This window comes from Mirounga angustirostris, unplaced genomic scaffold, assembly GCF_029215605.1.
Source record: "Mirounga angustirostris isolate CCGP_5_RB_7025 unplaced genomic scaffold, mMirAng1.0.hap1 SCAF_1, whole genome shotgun sequence".
NCBI classification, from domain to species: domain Eukaryota; kingdom Metazoa; phylum Chordata; class Mammalia; order Carnivora; family Phocidae; genus Mirounga; species Mirounga angustirostris.
Window position 1 is genome coordinate 207,570,083 of NW_026991709.1, and position 21,759 is coordinate 207,591,841.

The window sequence follows — 21,759 nt, forward strand, 5'->3', positions numbered from 1 at the left end:
ATAAAATCTTTTAAAAAAACAAACAAAAGGTAAATGTTCCAAGTTCAAAATAGGTTAACATTAACAAGATAATACACTTGATCTTACCTAAAAGGCCAAGAAGCCATTAATGTTAACAAGATGATAGACACAATTATATCCTAAGCAGTTTTGAAGTTGCACTTAAGTTTTTTTCAAGCTGCAAGTAGTCATTAAATGTTTCTATAGAACAAGGGTCTTTTGTCTGTCTCCCCCAAGGACTTGTCTGTGCTCACTGTTCTTCCTCAATGCTTAGAACAGTATCTATTACAAAGGCAGCAGTCAAATTCCTGTTGAGTGAATCTGAGTCCTCTCATGGTGGGGTGGGAAGAAGCCACAGGTTCCTATACACAGCTCCCCACACCTTTGGCCGAGGGTCCCAGTCTGCAGCAGGATTGAAGAAGCTCTTCTAGATCTTTTCAATAACTTCCCACTCTCCGCTCAGGGTCATGAGATTTCCCCTGCCTCAGGCCTTGGACAGTGTGAAGTGGTACCTCCACAGCATGTCGAGGATGTCCAGGGCCAGCAGAGCCAAGGTCAACACCCCTCACATTTGAGAATGGCATCACAATGATGCCGGCTACATAGACTATAGCAAGGCCACTAATGAGTTTCAGGGGCAGCTCGCTGTACTCAGGAACCAACTGTGGGCAGGTGAGTTGGAGGATCGGAGGCTGAAGGAGGGGGAGGGGGATGCAGGAGAAGACCAGAAAGGCCCCCACATGTCCCCAAACCCAAGTACCCAAGATTAACGAAGGGCTTTGAGCAGACACACACTGGCATAGAAGTCTGCAAGGTAAAGCAGACTGCCCTGGGGCTGGGGAAAGATGGGGAAAGGTAGTGGCAGGGTAATTAGTCAGGCATGCGGAAAGCAAGCCACATGGGGCTGTCACAAGGGACTGTTGGTAGGGTTTCAAGATTGGGATGAGCATCAGGCCCATTCATGCATTAATTTAGTCATTGTTGTAACTAACATCTATTGAGTACTTAACACATCTAGGCCCTGTCCATAGAGCTGGGGACACCACACATAAACAAAATCCCCCTGTCCTCATGGAGCTTATGGTAACTGAGCCCACAGGCGATGTTCAATACATGCGGGCATGGAGCAGGGCGTGTGTGTGTGTGTATGTGTGTGTGTGTGTGTGTGTGTGTCCAGGGGTCTTTACCGAAGCAGTAGAAACCTTATAGTAACATGGGAACATCTGGTCCCAGGTGTGGAGAATGACTACCAGGTCTGGAGGGAGCAGGGGTCAGAAGGGTGCAGGGGATTGTGTGAATGGGATCCCGGGGTCCCACCCAGCTGGATCCTATCTAACATTGAGCAGGTAACCAGAGACAGCAGCCACAGTCCGTGAGGTGAGCAGGCGGCCCACTGAACCCTGGACAGCTCTGGACAGGGCAGCTGGGGGCCTCGCATGGAGGGGTCAAGGCCTTGGGTCAATCTCTGCCTGGGCTAGGGTAGAGAGAGACCACAGGCTGGCCAATGAACCCCTTAGCTGGGCCAGCCTCAATCTGAGAACCTTCCTGAAGAGATCCCTTCATCATGTGGCCACCCTCAGCAGTGTCCACCCCACTTCCCCATGCTGCCAGCTCCCCACACCCACAGGAGTGCAGAGTAGAGGTGGGAGTGAAATGGAGAATGTCCCTCTCATCCCCCCATCCTGCCCCCAACCCCCGCCCAAGGCCCACTGACTCTGTAAGAATAAGATCAATGTCGATTGTCTCCATGGAAAGCAGGTTGTACCTGCTGAGAGCGCTGATGGCAATGGAGAGAAGGATGAATACACACCCGGAGAGGGGACAGGGGCAAGTTAGGCTCCGCCCCTCTCTCTGCGTGGCCCTTCTGCCACGCCCCAGCACTACCGGAAGTCCCACTGCAGGCATTTGTTTGAGTCCAAAGCACTCCTAGGCCAGCCAGAGCCTGCTCAATACGCGCTGGCTGAGCACCCAGGAGCTCATCTGGTGCAAGATGGAAGTCAGAAGGCTGAACCACGGGGGCGCCTGGGTGGCTCAGTCGTTAAACGTCTGCCTTCGGCTCAGGTCATGATCCCAGGGTCCTGGGATCGAGCCCCACATCGGGCTCCCTGTACCGCGGGAAGCCTGCTTCTCCCTCTCCCACTCCCCCTGCTTGTGTTCCCTTTCTCGCTGTATTTCTCTGTCAGATAAATAAAATCTTAAAAAAAAAAAAAAAGGCTGAACCATGGCAGGGGGGCGTCATAGGGATGGGCTGGAGTGATCATTGTGCTGTGGCCCAGCGTGCACCCCAGGTACCGCCCCTGCCCAACTGCCCAGTTCCCACGGCCAGTGGGGAGGATGCCAGCTGCACTGTCTCCAACGTGGCCGTGACACAAGGCAAGGGCATTATCCGGGATCACAGGTGTATGGCACACAGAGGAAGAGAAGTCCAAATCCAGGGACCCAGACACTGCATCTCTCACACACACTCGGGGGTACAGCCAGCCAAGGGAAGACCCTGGGGGTTAGGGGCACACAGTCACACACAAAGATACACACGGGGTGCTACAAACACAGTGACAGCCCCCACTATGGCGGGTGCAGTCATAGAGAGAGGCATAGAGACCATTGTCATAGACACAGCCCCGCACAGTCACAGAATCGACCAATACTGAGGCACAATCACAGACAGCGTCTTATACTGTCACTGACATACCAGTGGTGGGGGACAAGCACACCTTTACAAGTTAGAGACACACAGGGGGTTACAGACACACACCAACCGTTGGACATAACCACACATGTGGAGTCGCATGACATCAGAGACTGTCCCAGACTTGGCATAGCCAGACCCATAACACCATTGCTGGGACAGAGTCACACAGAGTGAGAGATACACAGGGTGTCATGAGCACAGTCATGCACATACAGAGAGACTCATACAGTCACACACAGAGACAGATATTCGGTGTCACACCTTCACATGTGTCTTGACAGTGGGACACAATCAATTATTCATCCACTAGTTGGGAACACACACCGCATCATAGTCAGTGGCCTACCAGGGTTCCAATGCGATCACATATACATTATGGCATGTGAATGATCACAGAAACGTTGCCACACCTACTGCTAGCCCCTCAGAGTCGTGGGACAAATTCCACACCCTCCCACACGCACAGAATCACAGACACCCTGAAGGTTGTACAATTACAGGTGTGTGCACAGCTGCCAACACGTGGACACACAAGGACCACGTACCCCAATGCCCAGACTGGCCTAGCTCACACTGATATACACGGGGACCATTCCTGACCCACACTCACACCTACACACCTTTGCTCAAGTTCTGAAATACTACAAAAATTCATGAAAACCTCCACACTCTTAACACCCCAACATCACAGTACACACATACATATACACCTGCGGCCACAGGACTCAATCACAAACACAAACACACAACCCCACAGGACCCTCGCCCCTCAGTGAGGTTGGCCCAAGGTGTCAAACCAGACTCCATGCCTTCCCAGTGAGGGAGGTGGAGGGAGGTGTTAGGGTGAATTCCCCAAAACAATAGCACGCATATGGCTGTTCTGCATAGATTAACTCAAACTTCAGGAAAATCCCACGAGGTTATTATAATTGGCCCAGGGTGAGAAAACCCAGGCACAGATGAGTTAGTCACTAGCCCAGAGTTACGGAGCTAGATGAGCAGAAATTGTCTCCATCACTGCTGTCAGTGCTGCATCCTCATCGCCTAAAACTGCGCCTAGCACACGGAGGCGCTCAATAAAGGTTAGTTGAACAAATGAAGGAATCACGTCACTTCTACCTTTAATATTTCATTCCCACATTTCAGGTGGAAAAACTGGAGCCTCCAGGTGGAGTCACAAGCCCCGCCCCTCAAGTCCAGCCTCCCAGCCCGGATCGGTCCAGTCACTCTTTTCTCGGCCTTAGTAGAGGTGGGACCTGGCTCGGTATGAGGCGGGACCAAGGTCTTTCTGCCTTCCTATTGGTGCTGCTCCACTTGGGGCGGGACCTCCCTAAACCGGCGTTCTCGATTTGCTGTCTCCCTGGTGGCCCGTGACCTGGAAGCAATCTGGGTAAAATGGCGGCGCCCAGAGATGAGACCGAGCCGGCCCGGAGTCCGCGGCTTGCCGCGTGAGTATGTAGGTCGCGCGTGGGGAGGCGAGCTCGAACTGCTGGGTCCTGGGCGGCCGGTTCTGGGCCGGCAGGGCGGGAGGGCGGCCCAGAGCGACCTAGCTGCAGGGCTAGGGCACCGTGACCTTTTGAAATGCGGGGCGGGGACGTGCTGGGAAAGGCCGCTCTCCGTGTACTCCCCTCCCCACGTCCCTAATCTCCTATTTTGCAGATGAGACAGCTGAGGCTCAGAGAGGTTAAGGCCCTCTCCCGAAGTCACGCCGCAAGTTGGCCTCTAGGCCGGAATTCGAACCCGCGTCGGTCCGTTTCTCCGAAGAAACCCAGAATCCTGACAGCCAGCCTCAGAGCTGCTGTAGGTACACCCCGCCATGGGGTTCAGACTTATAGATCATAGACGTTTTGTAGAAATTTAGCTCTTCTCCCCATTCAACTGATACTTGTTAGGTACCAACCATATTCCAGGCACTATCCAAGTGCTGGAAACACGGCAATGAGGAAGACAGACAAAGCCTTCGATCTTCCGGGGGAGCCAGACATTAAACAAGTCAGAAATAGAGGGAACAGGTGATTTCAGATGTTAATTGCTAACGATGCATTCATCACGGTGATGGGGCTTTAGATTGGGAGTGGGGCTATGGTCAGGGAAAGCCTCTCATTTGAATATAGACCTGAATGACCAGAGACAGCTATGGACTGATCTGGGGGAAGAAATTTCCAAACAGAGGGAAAAGCAAGTGCAAAGGCTCTGAGACTAGAATAAACTTAGCTTGTTTAAGAAACAGTGTAGCTAAGGGCGCCTGGGTGGCTCAGTCCGTTAAGGGTCTGCCTTTGGCTCAGGTCACGACCCCGGGGTCCTGGGATGGAGCCCGCAGTAGGGCTTCATGCTCCTGGGGAGGCTGCTTCTCCTTCTGCCCCTTACCTTCCCCTTGCTTGTGCTGTCTCTCTCGAATAAATAAATAAAATCCTTAAAAAAAAAAAAAAAAAGTTGAGTTTGGAGGGGTAGACCCTGTCTGAATATTTTAAGTGTGATAAAACACTAGCGATTTTTAGGCAGAGAACACTGAATTTAGTTTACATTCTAAAAAGCTCCCTCCGGACATGGCAGGGAGAATTGACTGGTGGGAAAGCTGGGTAGGTATTAAAGAGATCATGGATTGGGGTGGTGGCTTGCAGATGGAGAGAAATGGATGTATTTGGGATGGATTTGGAAGTACTTATCAGGACTACTCAGTGGATTGAATGGGTGAATGAGGGACATAGTGGACTCAGAAATGACTCCTAGGTTTGTGGCCTGAATGACTAGGAATGGTGGTATGATTGGCTAGGATTCGGAGGAACAAGTTTAAGCAGGGATATCATTCTGGAGCAAATTAAGTTTGAGATGGCTAGGTATATGCCAAAGTGGCAGTTAGGTATGGAGGCTGGAGCTCAGGACTGTTAGTAACTATTTGGAATTCAGGGCTCCTGGGTGGCTCAGTCGATTAAGCGTCTGCCTTCAGCTCAGGTCATGGTCCCAGGGGCCTGGGATCAAGCTCCGCATTGGGCTCCCTGCTCAGCGGGGAGTCTGCTTCTCCCTCTCCCTCTGCCTCTCCCCCCACTGGCTTGTGCTCTCTTTCACTCACTCTCACTCTCTCTTTCAAATAAATAAATAAAATCTTTTTTTTTTAAGATTTTATTTATTTATTCATGAGAGACAGAGAGAGAGAGGCAGAGGGAGAAGCAGGCTCCCAAGGAGCAGAGAGCCCGATGCAGGACTCGATCCCAGGACCCTGGGATCATGACCTGAGCCGAAGGCAGATGCTTAACCATCTGAGCCACCCAGGCGCCCAAATAAAATCTTTTAAAAAAATAACTATTTGGAATCCATCAGCACATAGATCATCATTTCTGAGACTTTAACACACATATGAGAAACCTGGACTCTTCTTCAAATGTGGATTCTGATTCAGGAGGTCTGGGTTAGGGCTGAGATTCTACTTTTCTAACGAGCTCCTAAATGATAATGTTGATATGGCTGGTCCCTGGAACACACTTTGAGTAGTGAAGATTCAGATAAGGTCTTACTTTGGGCTGCATATTAGAGTCATTGGAGTGTCTTAGAGTTGTGTTTTTTTTTTTTTTTAAGATTATTTATTTGAGAGCATAAGTGGGGGGTGGAGGGCAGAGGGAGAGGGAGAAGCAGACTCCCTGCTGAGCAGGGAGCCCTACATGGGGCTCAGTCCCTGAGCCAAAGGCAGGTGCTTAACTCACTGAGCCACCCAGGCACCGCTGGAGTGCTTTAAAATGCTGATGCCTGGGCGCCTGGGTGGCTCAGTTGGTTAAGCAACTGCCTTCGGCTCAGGTCATGATCCTGGAGTCCCGGGATCGAGTCCCGCATCGGGCTCCCTGCTCGGCGGGGAGTCTGCTTCTCCCTCTGACCCTATCCCCTCTCATGCTGTTTCTCTCTCTCTCTCTCTTTCTCAAATAAATAAATAAATAAAATCTTTAAAAAAATAAATAAATAAAAAATAAATAAATAAAATGCTGATGCCTGGGCCCTAGATTTAGATACTTTGATTTATTATATACAGGGTATGGCCTGGATATGGGGATTTTTTTTTTTTAATTTTATTTATTTATTTGACAGAGAGAGACATAGTGAGAGAGGGAACACAAGCAGGGGGAGTAGGAGAGGGAGAAGCAGGCTTCCCCGCAGAGCAGGGAGCCCGATGTGGGGCTCGATCCCAGGTTCCTGGGATCACGACCTGAGCCAAAGGCAGACGCTTAACGGCTGAGCCACCCAGGCGCCCCTGGATATGGGGATTTTTAAAAGCTCTCTAGATGATTCTAATATGAACAAGGTTTGAGAACCATTAGTGCTGCCTACAGTAGTAGAGAGAGGAGAGGAACAAGTTGAAAGACACCTCAGGGTAGCAGACAGACACATCCAGAATGTGGGATACTTTGCAGCTTTATTACTCAAAGTATGATCCCCAGACCAGCAGCATCAGTATCATTTGGAAGCTTGTTGGATGTACAAGGTCTTTAGCTCTACCCCAGACTTGCTGGATCAAAATCTGCATTCTTTTAAAAAGATTTTATTTATTTATTTGACAGAGAGCAGGAGAGAGAGCGAGAGAAAGCACAAGCAGGGGGGGAACAGCAGAGGGAGAGGGAGAAGCAGACTCCCCGCTGATCAGGGAGCCCGACGCGGGGCTTGATCCCAGGACCCCGGGATCACGACCTGAGCCAAAAGCAGGCGCTTAATCAACTGCGCCACCCAGGTGCCCCCAAAATCTGCATTTTAACAAGATCCTGGGTGATTTAGCTGCACATTCAAGTTTGCAGACATTGCAAACTTTAAAGAAGGAAGTGGGTCTTGCTGATTGGCTGAGAAATAGCCTGGGTTCTAGGAAGAAAATCTAGAATGCCAAGAAAGTGGGAGGAGGGCCTCACCCATGGTGCATGCTTCTGAGAAATTGAGCAAAATGAGGCCTGAGAAATAATCATTGGCTTTGGTAACAAAAGGGGCCTTTACAAATGGTGTCAGTGGAGTGGTTGGGACAGCAGCCAAGCTGGAGAGAATGAGGAAGCATAGTGTGTATATACCTCTTGGGAGAAGCTTTGCTGTAAAGGGAGCAGAGATGTGGAGCAGACGCTGGAGGGAGTCTTTGGGACAAGATGGGAGATGCTAGAGAAAGTTTAAATGGTAATAATAATCCAGATACTTCCCAGCTCATTTATTATCCTGATACCAAATCACACACACTCAAAACTACAGACCATTATCTCTTATGAATGTGGATGTAAAAATCCTCAACAAAATAACTAGCAAACCAAATTTTAGCAACATATAAAAAGGATTATACACCATGACCAAGTGGAATTTGTCCCAGAAATGCAAAATTACTTTAAAATCTGAAAACCAGTTAATGTTACATACCGTATTAATAGAATAAAAGACAAAAACGACATGATTGTTTCAGTAGTTGCAACAAAAAGTACTTAACAAAATCCAGTACTGTTTCTTTTCTTTTTTTTTTTTTTTTAAAGATTTTATTTATTTTTTTGACAGAGAGAGACACAGCGAGAGAGGGAACACAAGCAGGGGCAGTGGGAGAGGGAGAAGCAGGCTTCCCGCAGAGCAGGGAGACTGATATGGGGCTTGATCCCAGGACCCTGGAACCATGACCTGAGCTGAAGGCAGACGCTTAACGACTGAGCCACCCCGGCGCCCCCCAGTACTGTTTCTGATGAAAACATTCAACATCTGGATATAGAAAGGAATTTTTTTAAGATTTTTATTTATTTATTCTAGAGAGAGAGCGTGAGGGAGAGGGACAAGCAGACCCCATGCTGAGGGTGGAGCCTGATGTGGGGCTCAGTCTCACAACCCTGAGATCACAACTTGAGCCAAAATCAAGAGTCGGACACTCAACCAACTAAGACACCCAGGCACCCCTAGAAGGGAATTTCTTTAACCTTATAAAGCCCATTTATGAAAAACCCACAGCTCACATCATACTTAATGATGCTTTTCCCCTAAGATCAAGAACAAAAAAGGATATCAACTCTTGCCACTTTGTACTGATGGTTCCAGCAAGGGCACTTGGGAAAGAAAAATAAATAAAAGACATCCAGTTTGGAGAGAAAGAGGTAAAACTCTATTTGCAGGTGATGTAATCTTGTATATAGAAAATCCTAAAGAATAAAAAAAGCGGGCGTCTGGGTGGCTCAGATGGTTAAGCATCTGCCTTCGGCTCAGGTCATGATCTCAGGGTCCTGGGATCGAGTCCCACATTGGGCTCCCTGCTCCTTGGGAGCCTGCTCCTCCCTCTGCCTCTCTCTCTCTCTCATGAATAAATAAAATCTTTAAAAAAATAAAAATAAAATAAAATAAAACTTTAAAAAATAATAATAATAAAAAGCTATTGGAACTAATAAGTGAGTTCAGCAAGGTTGCAGGATATAAGATTAAATATATGAATATAAATTGTATTCCTATATCCTGGCCCTGAATAATGCAGAAATGAAATTAAGAAAATAATCCCACATATAATAGCTCCATAAAGAATGAAACATAAACAGGGGCACCTGGCTGGCCCAGTTGGTAGAGCATGTGACTCTTGATCTTGGGGTTGTGAATTCAAGCCCCGTGTTGGGTGTAGAGATTACTTAAAAATAAATCTTAAAAAAAAAGAATGAAATATGAATAAATTTGACAAAATGAGTAAAAGACTCATACACTGAAAACTATAAAACGTTGTTGAGAGAAATTAAAGATGACCTAAATAAATGGAGAGGTATCCCATGTTCATGGATCAGAAGACTTCATATTATTAAGATACCAATATTCCCTAAATTGATCTATAGACTCAACACAATCTCTATCAGAATCCCTCTGACTTTTTGCAGAAATTGACAGCTGATTCTAAAATCTATATGTAATTGCAAGGGACCCAGAATAGCCAAAACAATTTTGTAAAAAAAGAACAAAGTTGGAGGACTTATAGTTCCTGATTTTAAAATTTAAAAAACTATAATAATCACAACAATGTGGTGCTGAGATGCCTGGGTGGCTCAGTCGGTTAAGCGTTTGCCTTCAGCTCAGGTCATGATTCCAGGGCCCTGGGATCGAGTCCCACGTCGGGCTTCTTGCTCAGAGAGGAGTCTGCTTCTCCCTCTGCCTGCCACTCCCACCTGCTTGTTCTTTCTCTCTGACAGATAAATAAATAAAATATTTAAAAAGAAAGCAAAACAAAAACAGTGTGATACTGGCATAAGACCCAACATATAGATCAATGGAATTGGGAGCCCAGAATTAAACTCTTATATTTATGGTCAGTTGATTTTCAGGAAGAATGCCAAGACAAAAGAGTACACTTATCATGATGAGCACTGAGTAATATATAGAACTGTTGAATCACTTTATTGTACAGCTGAAACTAATATAACTATGTTAACTATACTGAAATTAAAATTTTAAAACTTAATTAAAAAAAAAAAAGGATGCCAAGACAAATGGGGAAGAATGGTCTCTTCAACAGATAGTACCAAGACAACTGGATATCCATTTGAAATGAATCCCTTTCTCACACCATACACAAAAATTAATTCAAGGTGGATCATAGGACTGAATGTAAGAGCTAAAGCTATTAAACTCTTAGAAGAAAATAGGAATAAATCTCTCTCTTTTTTTTTTTTAAGATTTATATTATTTGAGAGAGAGAGGGAGAGGAGTCCCAAACAGACTCCACGCTGAACGTAGAGCCCAATGCAGGGGCTCAGTCTCACAACCCTGAGATCATGACCTGAGCTGAAACCAAGAGTCAGATGCCTAACAAACTGCGCCACCCAGGCGCCCCAACATAGGAATAAATCTTTATGACCTTGGCCTCGGCCGTGGTTTTTTAGATACAACATCAACCTCACAGCTATAAAAAACATAAATTGGATGTCATCAAAATAAGACTTGTGCTGCAAACAGTAACATCAAGAAAGTGAAAAGATGACCCAAAGAATGGGAGAAAGTATTTGTAAATCACAAGGGTTAGTATCCTGAATATATAAAGAACCCTTACAACTCAGTGATAAAAAGATAAGTAGCCCAATTTTTTAAATGTTCAAAGGATCTAAATACACATTTCTCCAAAAAAGATACACAATGGCCATTAAGGACATGAGAAGATACTCAGCATCAATTTTTAGGGAGGTGCAAATCCAACCATGAGATATCACTTCACATACACTAGTGTGTCTAATCAAAAAGCCCACAAGAATTGGCAAGTATGTGGAGAAATTGGAACCCTTATATATTGCTGGTGAGAATGTAAAATGGTGTGGCCACTTTAGTTGGCAGAGGGCGCTGGGCTGTGTCAGTTGGTAGAGCATGTGACTCTTGATCTGGGGGTCGTGAGTTCAAACTCCACGTTGCGCATGGAGCCTACTTACAATAAAAAAAACAGTTTGGCAGTTCCTCAAAATGTTAGACATAGAATTACCATATGTCTCAACAATTTGACTTCTATGTATATACCTAAGAGGCATGTAAGCACCTGTTCACACAAAACTTCACATAAGTGTTCATTGCAGCGTTAGTCATAATAGTCAGAAAGTGGTAATGCCAAATGTCCATCAATTGATGAATGGATAAACAAAGCATGGTTATATCCGTATAATGGAATTTTTTGGCAATTAAAATGAATGAAGTCTGACACTGCTACAATATGGATAAACCTGAAACACCTGCTAAGCGAAAGAAGCTAGTTGCACAAGAGTACGTGTGGTATGGCTCCTTTTATACGAACTACCCAGAGTAGGCAAATTATAGAGACAGTGGGTTAGTGATTGCCTGAGGGAAAATGAGAGGGACTGCTGATGGGTATAGGTTTTCTTCTTGGGGTGACGAGAATGTTCTAAAATAAGATTGTAGTGATGGTTGCACGACTGTGAATATACTAAAAAACCATTGAATTTTACACTTGAAAAGGGTGAACTATATGATATGTGAATAAAATTGATTAAAAAAAAAAAAAAGATCCAGAAGTGCCTGGGTGGCTCAGTTGGTTAAGCATCTGACTCGGTTTCGGTTCAGGTTATGATCTCAGGGTTGTGAGATTGAGCCCTGTGTCGGGCTCCTCACTGGGCATGGAACCTGCTTAAGATTCTCTCTCTCCCTCTGCCCCTCCCCCTCTCATGTGTACTCTCTCATATTTTTTATTTGAGAGAGAGAGAGAGAACAGGGGGAGGGGCAGAGGGAGAAGCAGAATCCCCACTGAGCAGGGAGCCCAACGGGAGACTTGATCCCAGGCCCCTGAGACCATGACCTGAGCCGAAGGCAGATGCTTAACCAACTGAGCCACCGAGGCGCCCCATAAATAAATCTTAAGAAAAAAAAAAAAAAGATCCAGTAGGGAGGGAGACCATGGCAGGAGCAAATTCCTCCAGTTAGTGGAGGGTTTAGCCCAACAACGTAGGGATCCTTGGTTGCAACACCCATTTTAAGTCCATTCTGTGGATGAGGAGACCAGGGGGGCTGGTCAGTTAGCCATGCCAACCGGGAACATGGTCTCTGCCCATGAGGGGTCTCATCTCTGTTAGCAGGTGGGGTGCCAGGCTGATGCTGTCTTTTTTTTCTTTCTCGGCCAGGTGGTCATCTGACGAGCCGCGGCATGAGCTGGGCCCAAGCCATCCTGCTGGCCCGGGGCCTCTCTCGGGGCTGGGGAGGCATCTGCGGGGCCGCCCTCATGGGAGGCCCCTTCTCTCAGGTAACCATCAGCCGAACAGTTGTCCGCTCACACCAGCTGGCCTATCTGCTCTGAGGGTCAGCTGAATGGGCCTTACTCATTTTAAGAAGCACTGCGGTCCATGTGGGTAGGGGGGTTGAATTTGGAAATGAGGATAGAGGAGCTAAGTAGATTTGGGTGGTGACTTGTGGGTAACTCCTGCATCCATTTGTAAAGATGTGGGCAGAACATTGAACTTCTGTCCCTTCCCAGAGTGACCAGATGGCCTAAGCCAATCAACGGGCACAGACAGCAGTAACAGTGATGATAATAATAATCAGGCATACCTTGTTTTATTGTGCTTCACAGATAATGCGGGGTTTTTTTGGTTTTTACAAGTTGAGGGTTTGTGGCAACCCTCTGTCGAGCAAGTCTGGTGGTGCCATTTCCCAACAACATTTGCTCATTTCCTGTCTCTGTGTCACATTTTGGTAATTCTTGCAATATTTCAAACTTACTCATTATTATCATGCATGTTATGGTGATCCGTGAGCAGCGATTATGACCCTCTGAAAGCTTAGATGCTGGTTAGCATTTTTAACAAGAAAGTATTTTTTAATTAAGGTACGTACATTTCTTTAGACATAATGTTATTTTTCACTTTATAGACTACAGTATAATGTAAACCTAACGTTCCTATGCATTGGGAAGCCAAAAATTCATTTGGCACACTTTATTGTGACATCTGCTTTACTGTGGGGGTCTGAAACTGAACCCTCAATATCTCGGGGGTATGCCTGTGCTTCCCTTTTTGAGCACATCCTCTGTGCCAGGCCCTGTGCTATGCTTTTTGTTTACATTATCTCCTTTGTGGTGTCTCCCCTTCTTTTGGGCATTCTAGAGCTTCCTTTCTGATTTTTGACCTATGCACATACCACCTGCAGAATTAGTTGCCTACGATTTCACTTTAAATGGACACTTTTTTTTTTAAGGTCACCTTACATAAATAGGACATTGGGATGGCTGTTGGGGCAGCAGAGCAGAGGGACTAAGGGCAGGGACTCTGATCTCAGCTCTGTCACTTTGCAGCTATGGGACACCAGACATCCCATTTCACCTCTCTGGGCCTCAGTTTCCTCCTCTGTAAAATGGGTACACTAAGAGCACACTCTCTCTCAATGGGCAATTGGAAAGATTAAATGAGCTTCACACTCAGAAAGTGGTCAACAATACCTGGAAGAATATTGAGTAACTTAACTATTAGCTCTTATATGCCAAATAGATAGATACATCTCTCTCTCTCTCATACATATATATATATATATATATATATATATATATATATATATATATTTTTTTTTTTTTAAGTAGGCTCCATGCCCAATATGGGGCTTGAACTCATGACCCTGAGATCAAGAGTCGCATGCTCTACCAACTGAGCCAGCCAGGAGCCCCTCACCATGTATTTTTATTTATTTATTTATTTATTTATTTATTTTTTAAAGATTTTATTTATTTATTTGACAGAATGAGAGAGGGAACACAAGCAGGGGGAGTGGGAAAGGGAGAAGCAGGCTTCCCGCAGAGCAGGGAGCCCAATGTGGGGCTCGATCCCAGGGTCCTGGGATCACGACCTGAGCCGAAGGCAGACGCTTAACGACTGAGCCACCCAGGCGCCCCCGCCATGTATTTTTAAAGATGCCTTGTATATAGCCATTCTAATTTAAACATTCAGTTTCACTTAAAATAAGAAATTTGGTAGTATACTATCCATACAGGGGTGAGCAAACATTTTCGTAAAGAGTCAGATACTAAGTATTTTTGGCTTTGCAACCCACACAATCTCAGTTACAACTACTCACCTCTGCCAATGTAATGCAAATACAGCCCCAGACTAGACATCATGAATGTGCCTGGCTATATTTGAATATGACTTTATTGACAAAAGTAGACAGCTGGCCATAGTTGCCCCTCAGGTTTGCCCCCAGCAGCCTCCACTCCCCACTCTGGGGAACAAGGTCTGCTTGACCCAAGGGAAACACCATCATAACAGATGGGGAAACTGAGGCCTGAGCAGTAAAGTGGGATGTGGGCATCACCTAGCAGAGGACAGTCAAGCCAAGATTCCTTCTGATTCCAAAATCTGCATTTTCTTTTTTAAACTCAGTCGTTGAGATGTATCTTTTGAACAGATAATACTGTTAGTTCCAGTGGGCAATTCAAATAGTTCTGGGGCTACACCAGACAAGGGTCTGTCCCTCTTTTGCTTGGCCACCACTTAGCTCCCCTCTCTAGAGGCAAGAGGTGTTACCCACTTAATGCATTTCTTCCCAGACATACTTTACAGGAGCAAAAAACGTATATGCGTACAGTCAATTCTCATTATCCACAGTAGTTACGTTTTATAAAGTGGCTGCCTACACCGAATTAGTTAGTGAATACTAAACCATCGCTTCCAGGGAAATATGGGGTAGGTTCCTGTGAACCTCTGCTCACATTTTCATCAACCAGTCAATACATACCTTGTTGTATGTGTGTTTCTGTTTAAAGACATCTTATTGGCTGTATATTGTTGATTCGTGAACACTAAACTCCCAGCCACCAGCACTATAACTCACGCCTGAATGAAGCTCCGCTACCACATGCTATTTTCTCTGTAAGGAGCAGCAGAGCCTTCTTGCAGGGAGGAACACTAGACAGCCCTTCAGCACTATGCTTGGGGGCCATTTTCCACAGCAAAATCACCAATAAGAAGATGTGAAAACCATGGGGCACCTGAGTGGCTCAGTCGTTAAGCGTCTGCCTTTGGCTCAGGTCATGGTTCCAGGGTCCTGGGATTGAGCCCCGCATCAGGCTCCCTGCTCAGTGGGAAGCCTGCTTCTCCCTCTCCCACTCCCCCTGCTTGTGTTCCCTCTCTTGCTGTGTTTCTCTCTGTCAAATAAATAAAATCTTAAAAAAAAAAAAAGATGTGAAAACCGTGCACTAAAAAAACATCTCTAAGAGGACACTTGTTGACAGCGTGCGAGCCGAAACAAGAAGGCCGAGTGTCGCCTTGTTCGAACTCAGCTGGGAATGAACAGACTTGGACGACTCCAATTGTTCACCGCACTGCATGTGTCTGTGAATGATCAGGAAAGTGTTAAGAGTATTGACTTTGAGATTACAAATCAGTTTTAGCAAGTAGGCAAATATGCAACTAGGGAATCCACAAATAATGAAGATCTATTATATAGGAGTTGGTGAGGTTATTTTACACCTCTGGGAACTTACTCTACACCATTGCACACGTTGCTTTTTTTCGCTTCATAATATACCTGGGAGCTCGTTCTGGGTCACACAAGACCCTCCTCAGTGCTCTCAGAGATGCAGGTGCTCCCAGTTCACGTTCACAGCCAGGTGCTTAACCATTTCCTTGCGGATGCACATTGTGGCCATTTCCACCACTACAGTGGACACGCAGACAGCATTTGGCCCAGGTTTTGTTTATAGCTGTTGGATTTGCAAACCCGATACAGGATCCCTCCATCAGAGGGTGTGTTTGCCATGGTGAATGTGGCCAAGCAGCCTCCATGGGGGTTTCACTGTTGTGTTCTCACACTTTGTAACGGTGCCTGATCTTGGGCTTGTCACCACAGCACCACACCTCCTCAGGGGCCCTTTGGGATGCCCACTGGCACCTTTCCCAGGAAAGAGCCAGCCCAGCAGTCCCCCCAGGGGCCCTGGGAGGTGCCAGATTCCGGTAACGGTTCTCTGTCCCCAGGTGCCTCTCCGGGTCCCACGGGGCCTCCACTGCAGCGCAGCTGCCCATAACTCTGACTCGTGGCTGGTCCCGCCCGGGCCTGAGCCCCGGAAGGGACCCACGAAGGCCCTGACCCTCCATGAGGAGCTGTTCCAGCAGGCACCGGAAGGGGCGCGGGACAAGGCGAACTTCGTGCGCGTGGTGCAGAACTTCGGGCAGCACAATGTGCACAAGCGGGGCCACGTGGACTTCATCTACCTGGCCCTGCGCAAGATGCAGGAGTACGGTGTCGAGAGGGACCTGGCTGTCTACAACCTGCTGCTTGACATCTTTCCCAAGGAGGTCTTCCGGCCTCGAAGCATCTTCCAGAGCATGTTCATCCACTACCCACGGCAGCAGGAGTGTGGGATCGCCGTCCTGGAACAGATGGAGAGCCACGGTGAGGCCATCAGGCTCAGGGGTGGGGAGTGGGTTTCTTCCTTCTCCCTGGTCTTGGGCCCCTCCACTGCTCCACAGCTCTGACTTGTCTTTTCTCTGCCTGTCTGTCTGTTTGGCTGGCTTGCTCCCCTACCCACCTCAATCTCTCCTCTGTCTCCCTTCTCTTTCCTCTCTCCCTCGGACTGTTCCTTTCAGTTCTAATTCTGTTCTCCCTCTCTGTCATCAATCCCCTGACTTCAATTCTTCCTGTCTCTGGTTCTTTCCATCTGGGCCTCCTCCTGATTCCCTCTTGATCCCGGCTCCCCTGCCCCTCTCTGTCTCCCATGTCTCTGTCTCCCCTTCCCCCTGCGGCCCCCTGCCTGAGGCTCTGCCTCCTTCTGCCTGACATAGGCGTGATGCCCAACAAGGAGACTGAGTTCCTACTGATTCAGATATTTGGACGGAAAAGTTACCCCATGCTCAAGTACGTGCGCATGAAGCTGTGGTTCTCCCGCTTCAAGAATATCAACCCCTTCCCTGTGCCCCGGGACCTGCCCCAGGACCCTGTGGACCTGGCCAAGTTGGGCCTGCGGCACATGGAGCCCAACCTCAGCGCCACGGTCACCATTTACCAGGTATCCACCCCTGTCCACACCCTCAGCTGCAACCCCAGCCTGGGCCCCCTCACTCACCTTGAGTGATTGTGCTGAGACAGGCTGAGCCCTCACTAGGTTCCCGTGGCCCTCACTCCTCACTGCAGCTTGACCTCTGACCTCTCCTCCTGCCCCTCTCCCCACACTGTATTCTGGGATTTGTCTTCCTTTCTGGAGCTTGAGCCTTCCTTTTTTTTTTTTTTTTAAGATTTTATTTATTTATTTGAGGGGGTGGGGGAGGGGTAGAGGGAGAGGGAGAATCTCAAGGCAGACTCCACGCTGAGCTTAGAGCCCAATGCAGGGCTTGATCCCGGACCCTGAGATCATGACCTGAGCCGAAATCAAGAGTTGGACGCTCAGCCGGCTAAGCCACCCAAGTGCCCCAGTTCCCAAGCATTCTATGCCAGTTTACTTCTAAGGCCTTTGTGCTTACTGCTCCCTCTGCCAGGACCACTCCTCCCTGGGAGTTCATGTTCTTCCGATCTCATCTATGCTGTCCCTTCCTCAGGATCCCCTTCCTGACCACCCTGGCTCAGGCACGGGGTGCCTGGCTTGGTTGCTTATTTACCATGACTCAGTTTCCCCTGTGTCTCCCAAGGTTCAGCACAGGGTCTGGCACAAAGCTGAGCTCAGCAGTTGTTTGTTGAATGACTGAATGAAACAGTCCACACACGCACACACACACACACGCCCCGGTGTCCTAGGGGCCCACTCATGCCAGACCACATGGAGGATCCTGTGGTCCTGGAGGCTGACCCCAGGTAACAGTTTCTCTCAGAGCTGCTGGTTCTGAGATGGAGAAGCACTGGGGGCTGTGGGAGCCCAGAAGGGGCAAGAGGAAGGGAGGGCTTCCTGGAGGAGGTGAGGGTGAGCTGCACTCAGGTGGGACAAGACAGGTAAGGAGAGTATTCTAGACAGAGGGAGCAGCATGGGCTGGGGTTCAGAGGGCAGCTGGGAGATGCAGAAAGGGCTTCTGGTCAGTGCAGGGGGTCAGGCTGGGGGAGAAGGGGCACAGAGGCATCAAGCTAAAGAGTGTGGTTTGAACTGGTTGGTGGGGAGGGAGCCACCAGGAAGTTTTAAGAAGAGGAAGGATGGGGTGGGAGTCATGTTTCTGGAGGGAGTTTCTGTTTCAAAAGCACCCTCCGTTGGCCATGTGGATGGTACTGAATGCGGGCGGGCAGAGGACCGAGGGGTTAGGACAGTAGGTAATGGGGTGTTCGGGTGAGAAAGGACAGAGACTTGGCCTGGAGCACATCGCAGAGGAACGGTAGTCTTTAACTCATTTCTTCATTTTGGAAAGTAAAGCATTAGAAGCCACATAGTCCTCAAGTACACACAATGAAGAGTTCTCCTCTCCTAGCCTGGCCCTTCAGTCCCCAGGCTCCTTCCCCAGAGGTGACCACATCTGTGTCTCCTTCCAAAGAGATCCTATGCATTTGCAAGCAGATATATCCTTTGTATGTATTCTTGTTTCCCCTCATTATGAAAAGTACGTACAGAAAGGTTGAAAACATGGTAAAATGATCACCAACACTACTTAGATTTAGAATAGAACAATTCAAGACTCCATCAAGAGGGCATTGTCTACGTAGATTCTAACACTTCAGTCAGATTGGTTAAAAAAAGGGGGGGGCAAGTGAAAAGTTGAAGTATTTTCAGTGGTACAGTAAGCTCCCTTCAGTGTGAGAAGTAGGGGAAATAAAAGTGCATGTACCTATTTGCCTATTTTCACAAAAATAAATAATGCAAAGATGAATCTGAAATGGATAGAAACGATTATCTCTGGGCAGGCGGAGGAGATGGGGTAGAGAGAACAGGAGTGGAAGAGAGACAGCTATTTAATATGGATTGACTTTTAAACTATGAAAATGTTTACATGTATTTTTTAATTCAAAGGGGGGGGTAACTCCCCTAAAATTGAAAACAAACAGAAACAAATGGATATGGCTAAATATCAAATTGATAGTATAATCAGTGAGAGAAAAAGTTCTTCCGAGTCAGTTGTCCAACTGCCCATCCTTAGTGGCATCTATTCTAAGAACAAACATACCTGTAGGGAAATCCTAAACTTAATCCCATAGCAGTATGGTTAGCAGTAATATCAAAACTATTTCTATAGTTTGATGGATGAGTAAGTGTATTACTATTGATAGGAACCAAGATTTTTAGTGTGAGAAAAAGAGAGAGAAAAATATACAAACAGATGTAAAAGAAATCCATAGTGTGAAATTTAAAATGAAAAATCAGTATTGGGGTGCCTGGGTGGCTCAGTCAGTTAAGTGTACGACTCTTGATCTCAGCTCAGGTCTTGATCTCAGGGTCGTGAGTTTGCTGATTTGCTTCTTGTGTCTCCTTCTTGGAGTATACTGTGCACGTGAAATTATTTTTCTTTTTAAAACTTCACAAGCACAGAGCATTTACTATGTGCCAGGCACTGTTCTCGGCATTTTAGAACCATCTGAATTAAGTGGTGTTATCTCCATTTTGCATCTGGAGAAACTGAGGCACACAGGTACATCGACTTGACCACAGTCACACAGCCTGTGTGGCAGATCCCAGATTTTAACACAGGCAGGCTCTAAGGTTCCCTCTGTGTACACATTTTAAATGACAGCAGCTAGTGCCAAATTGGATAGAAGTAAGGAAGGGATGGGCTTGAGTGATGGGTAGACCAAGAGGAGCCCTGAATTCGCTGGGATCCCCTTCCCCCATTTTTCTCCCCAGCTCTTCTATAGGGGCTGGGGGCCACAAGCTTCCACCCCTACTCCTCCTTGCAGATGCCTTCTTCCAAAGACTCCACAGGTACAGCAGATCCCACCGAGCCCCACATTGTAGGTAAGGCTCTGGCATGGGGGTGCTGGATTCCCACCAGGCCTGCTGGGTGGGCTCCCTGGGCCTTTGGCCAGAGTCCATCAGCCAGGGCCCCCTGGGCATGTGTGTCTCCACACCAGGAATCCAGACTCCTGAACAGCAGGCTGCCTTGGCCCACCACAACCCAGCCCGGCCTATCTTCGTCGAGGGCCCCTTTTCCCTGTGGCTCCGAGACAAATGTGTCTATTATCACATCCTCAGAGCTGACTTGCTGCCCCCTGAGGAGAGGGTAAGGACCCAAAGCATGAGTGGGGGGGGGGTATGGGTGTGTTTGGGGGGTTGTTGGCACCAGCCTGAGGGCTCATGTTAGGTCTCAGAGGGGCAGGCAGAAGGGGAAGGGATAGCTCCTGGTTTCGGGAGGTAGGCTGTAGCTGGCTGCAAGATTCTGGGCCTCTGACCCTGCTGTACCCGCCTCCCTGGGGTAGGAAGTGGAAGAAATTCCAGAGGAATGGAATCTCCACTACCCGATGCAGCTGGACCTGGATTACGGGAGGAGCAGCTGGGATGACTATGAGTTTGACATCCATAAAGGTAAAACTGGGATGGGCAGGTTTCCAAACACCGACATAATGAGGCCTCTGGGGTGGAAGGGTGGCACTCAGGCTGAGACCCAGCCCAGTTACCCCACATGCAGACCCAGTAGATGTCCAAGTACACACACACACACACACACACACACACACACACTCCCAGGGGATGTCCAAGTACACACACACACACACACACACGTACTCCCAGTGGCTCCAGGCCTGTCAGCCCTTGGTCATGGAGCATCTCTGTGCTGGCTACTGAGTGTGACCCCGATAAGCCAAGCTCCTCCCCTTGAGCAGCTCTGGGCAGTGGGGGAACAGGCAAGTTAAGTTATATTCTTGGGGTCTCAAGGGAGGAGCACACCATCTAGCATGGGTGGGATGTGGGGAGACTTCCTGGTGGAATGTTGAAGACCCAGGAGGCATCACTCAGGTGAAGCATGGGATTAGCAATCTAGGTGGATGGGCTATCTTGTGCAAAGGCTTGGGTGCACAAGAAACATCCCACCTGTGGCCTGGAAGGGGTGCAGGCATGGGAGGTGCTCCTCCAGTCCCCACTGCACAAACTCTGAGCACCTGTTTCCCCAACAGTGGAGGAAGGCCCTGTCTTCGCCATATGCATGGCGGGTGCCCACGACCAAGCTACACTGGCCAGGTGGATCCAGGGCTTGCAGGAGACCAACCCAGCCCTGGCCCAGATCCCCGTGGTCTTCCGCCTGGCGGGGTCCACCGGGGAGCTCCTGGCGTCCTCCTCCGGGCTGGAGGAGCCGCCCCCACCCCCGCCCCCACCAGAGGGCCAGGAAGAAGAGGAGGACAGTCAGCAGCGACAGCAGCAGGGCCAGAGCTGAGCTTGAGCGATCACCCGCACAAGCTGTGGACTGGTGTGATAGCGTGAGATGCCTTTTGAGTGTACAGCAAATAAAAGTTTTGCGTCTTGGGGCTGCCCTCTCTCTTCTCTGGCAGTGTGGCGTTTCTTTCCCTTTAATGCTTGGTGGCCTGGCTTTTCAAGGGATCTGCAGCATCCGGGACGGACAGATTGGACTCCAGGCTTTCCCTCTCCCTTCACCTGACAGCTCGTCCCCTTCCCTTGTCATCTCCAGGATGCATTCAGGATGAGGCGTGGAGGGAGGAGCCCCTACCTCCCAGGGTCTACGGGCTCATCTAGGTCTTTTTTCCCGCGGCTGGCCTCAACTCAGCCCCTCCCT

At 48.1% G+C, this 21,759-nt stretch overlaps 1 protein-coding gene across 5 annotated transcripts; it reads left to right on the forward strand.

The window, feature by feature from the left end:
• The first annotated feature begins 3,999 nt into the window (after window positions 1-3,999).
• ECSIT (ECSIT signaling integrator) lies at window positions 4,000-21,685 on the forward strand. 5 transcript variants are annotated; one of them, XM_054504904.2, is made up of 9 exons: window positions 4,000-4,140; window positions 4,352-4,492; window positions 12,268-12,386; window positions 16,105-16,522; window positions 16,912-17,135; window positions 19,889-19,988; window positions 20,105-20,253; window positions 20,450-20,555; window positions 21,146-21,490. In XM_054504904.2, the coding sequence occupies exons 3-9, from the start codon at window positions 12,291-12,293 to the stop codon at window positions 21,400-21,402; spliced, it is 1,350 nt and encodes a 449-aa protein (XP_054360879.1). In that variant the 5' UTR covers window positions 4,000-4,140; window positions 4,352-4,492; window positions 12,268-12,290; the 3' UTR covers window positions 21,403-21,490. The 5 variants fall into 5 exon arrangements, with proteins under 5 accessions (XP_054360879.1, XP_045718911.1, XP_064426584.1 ...); XM_045862955.3 differs by having other exon boundaries at window positions 19,931-19,988; XM_064570514.1 differs by lacking the exon at window positions 19,889-19,988 and having other exon boundaries at window positions 21,146-21,685.
• The last annotated feature ends 74 nt before the right edge of the window (window positions 21,686-21,759 follow it).

Coding starts and splice junctions, on each gene's coding strand:
- ECSIT (XM_064570514.1), top strand. CDS start 12,291: ATGAGCTGGGCCCAAGCCATCCTGCTGGCCCGGGGCCTCTCTCGGGGC. Junction 12,387..16,104: donor TGGGAGGCCCCTTCTCTCAG/GTAACCATCAGC, acceptor CTCTGTCCCCAG/GTGCCTCTCCGGGTCCCACG. Junction 20,556..21,145: donor TGAGTTTGACATCCATAAAG/GTAAAACTGGGA, acceptor TTTCCCCAACAG/TGGAGGAAGGCCCTGTCTTC.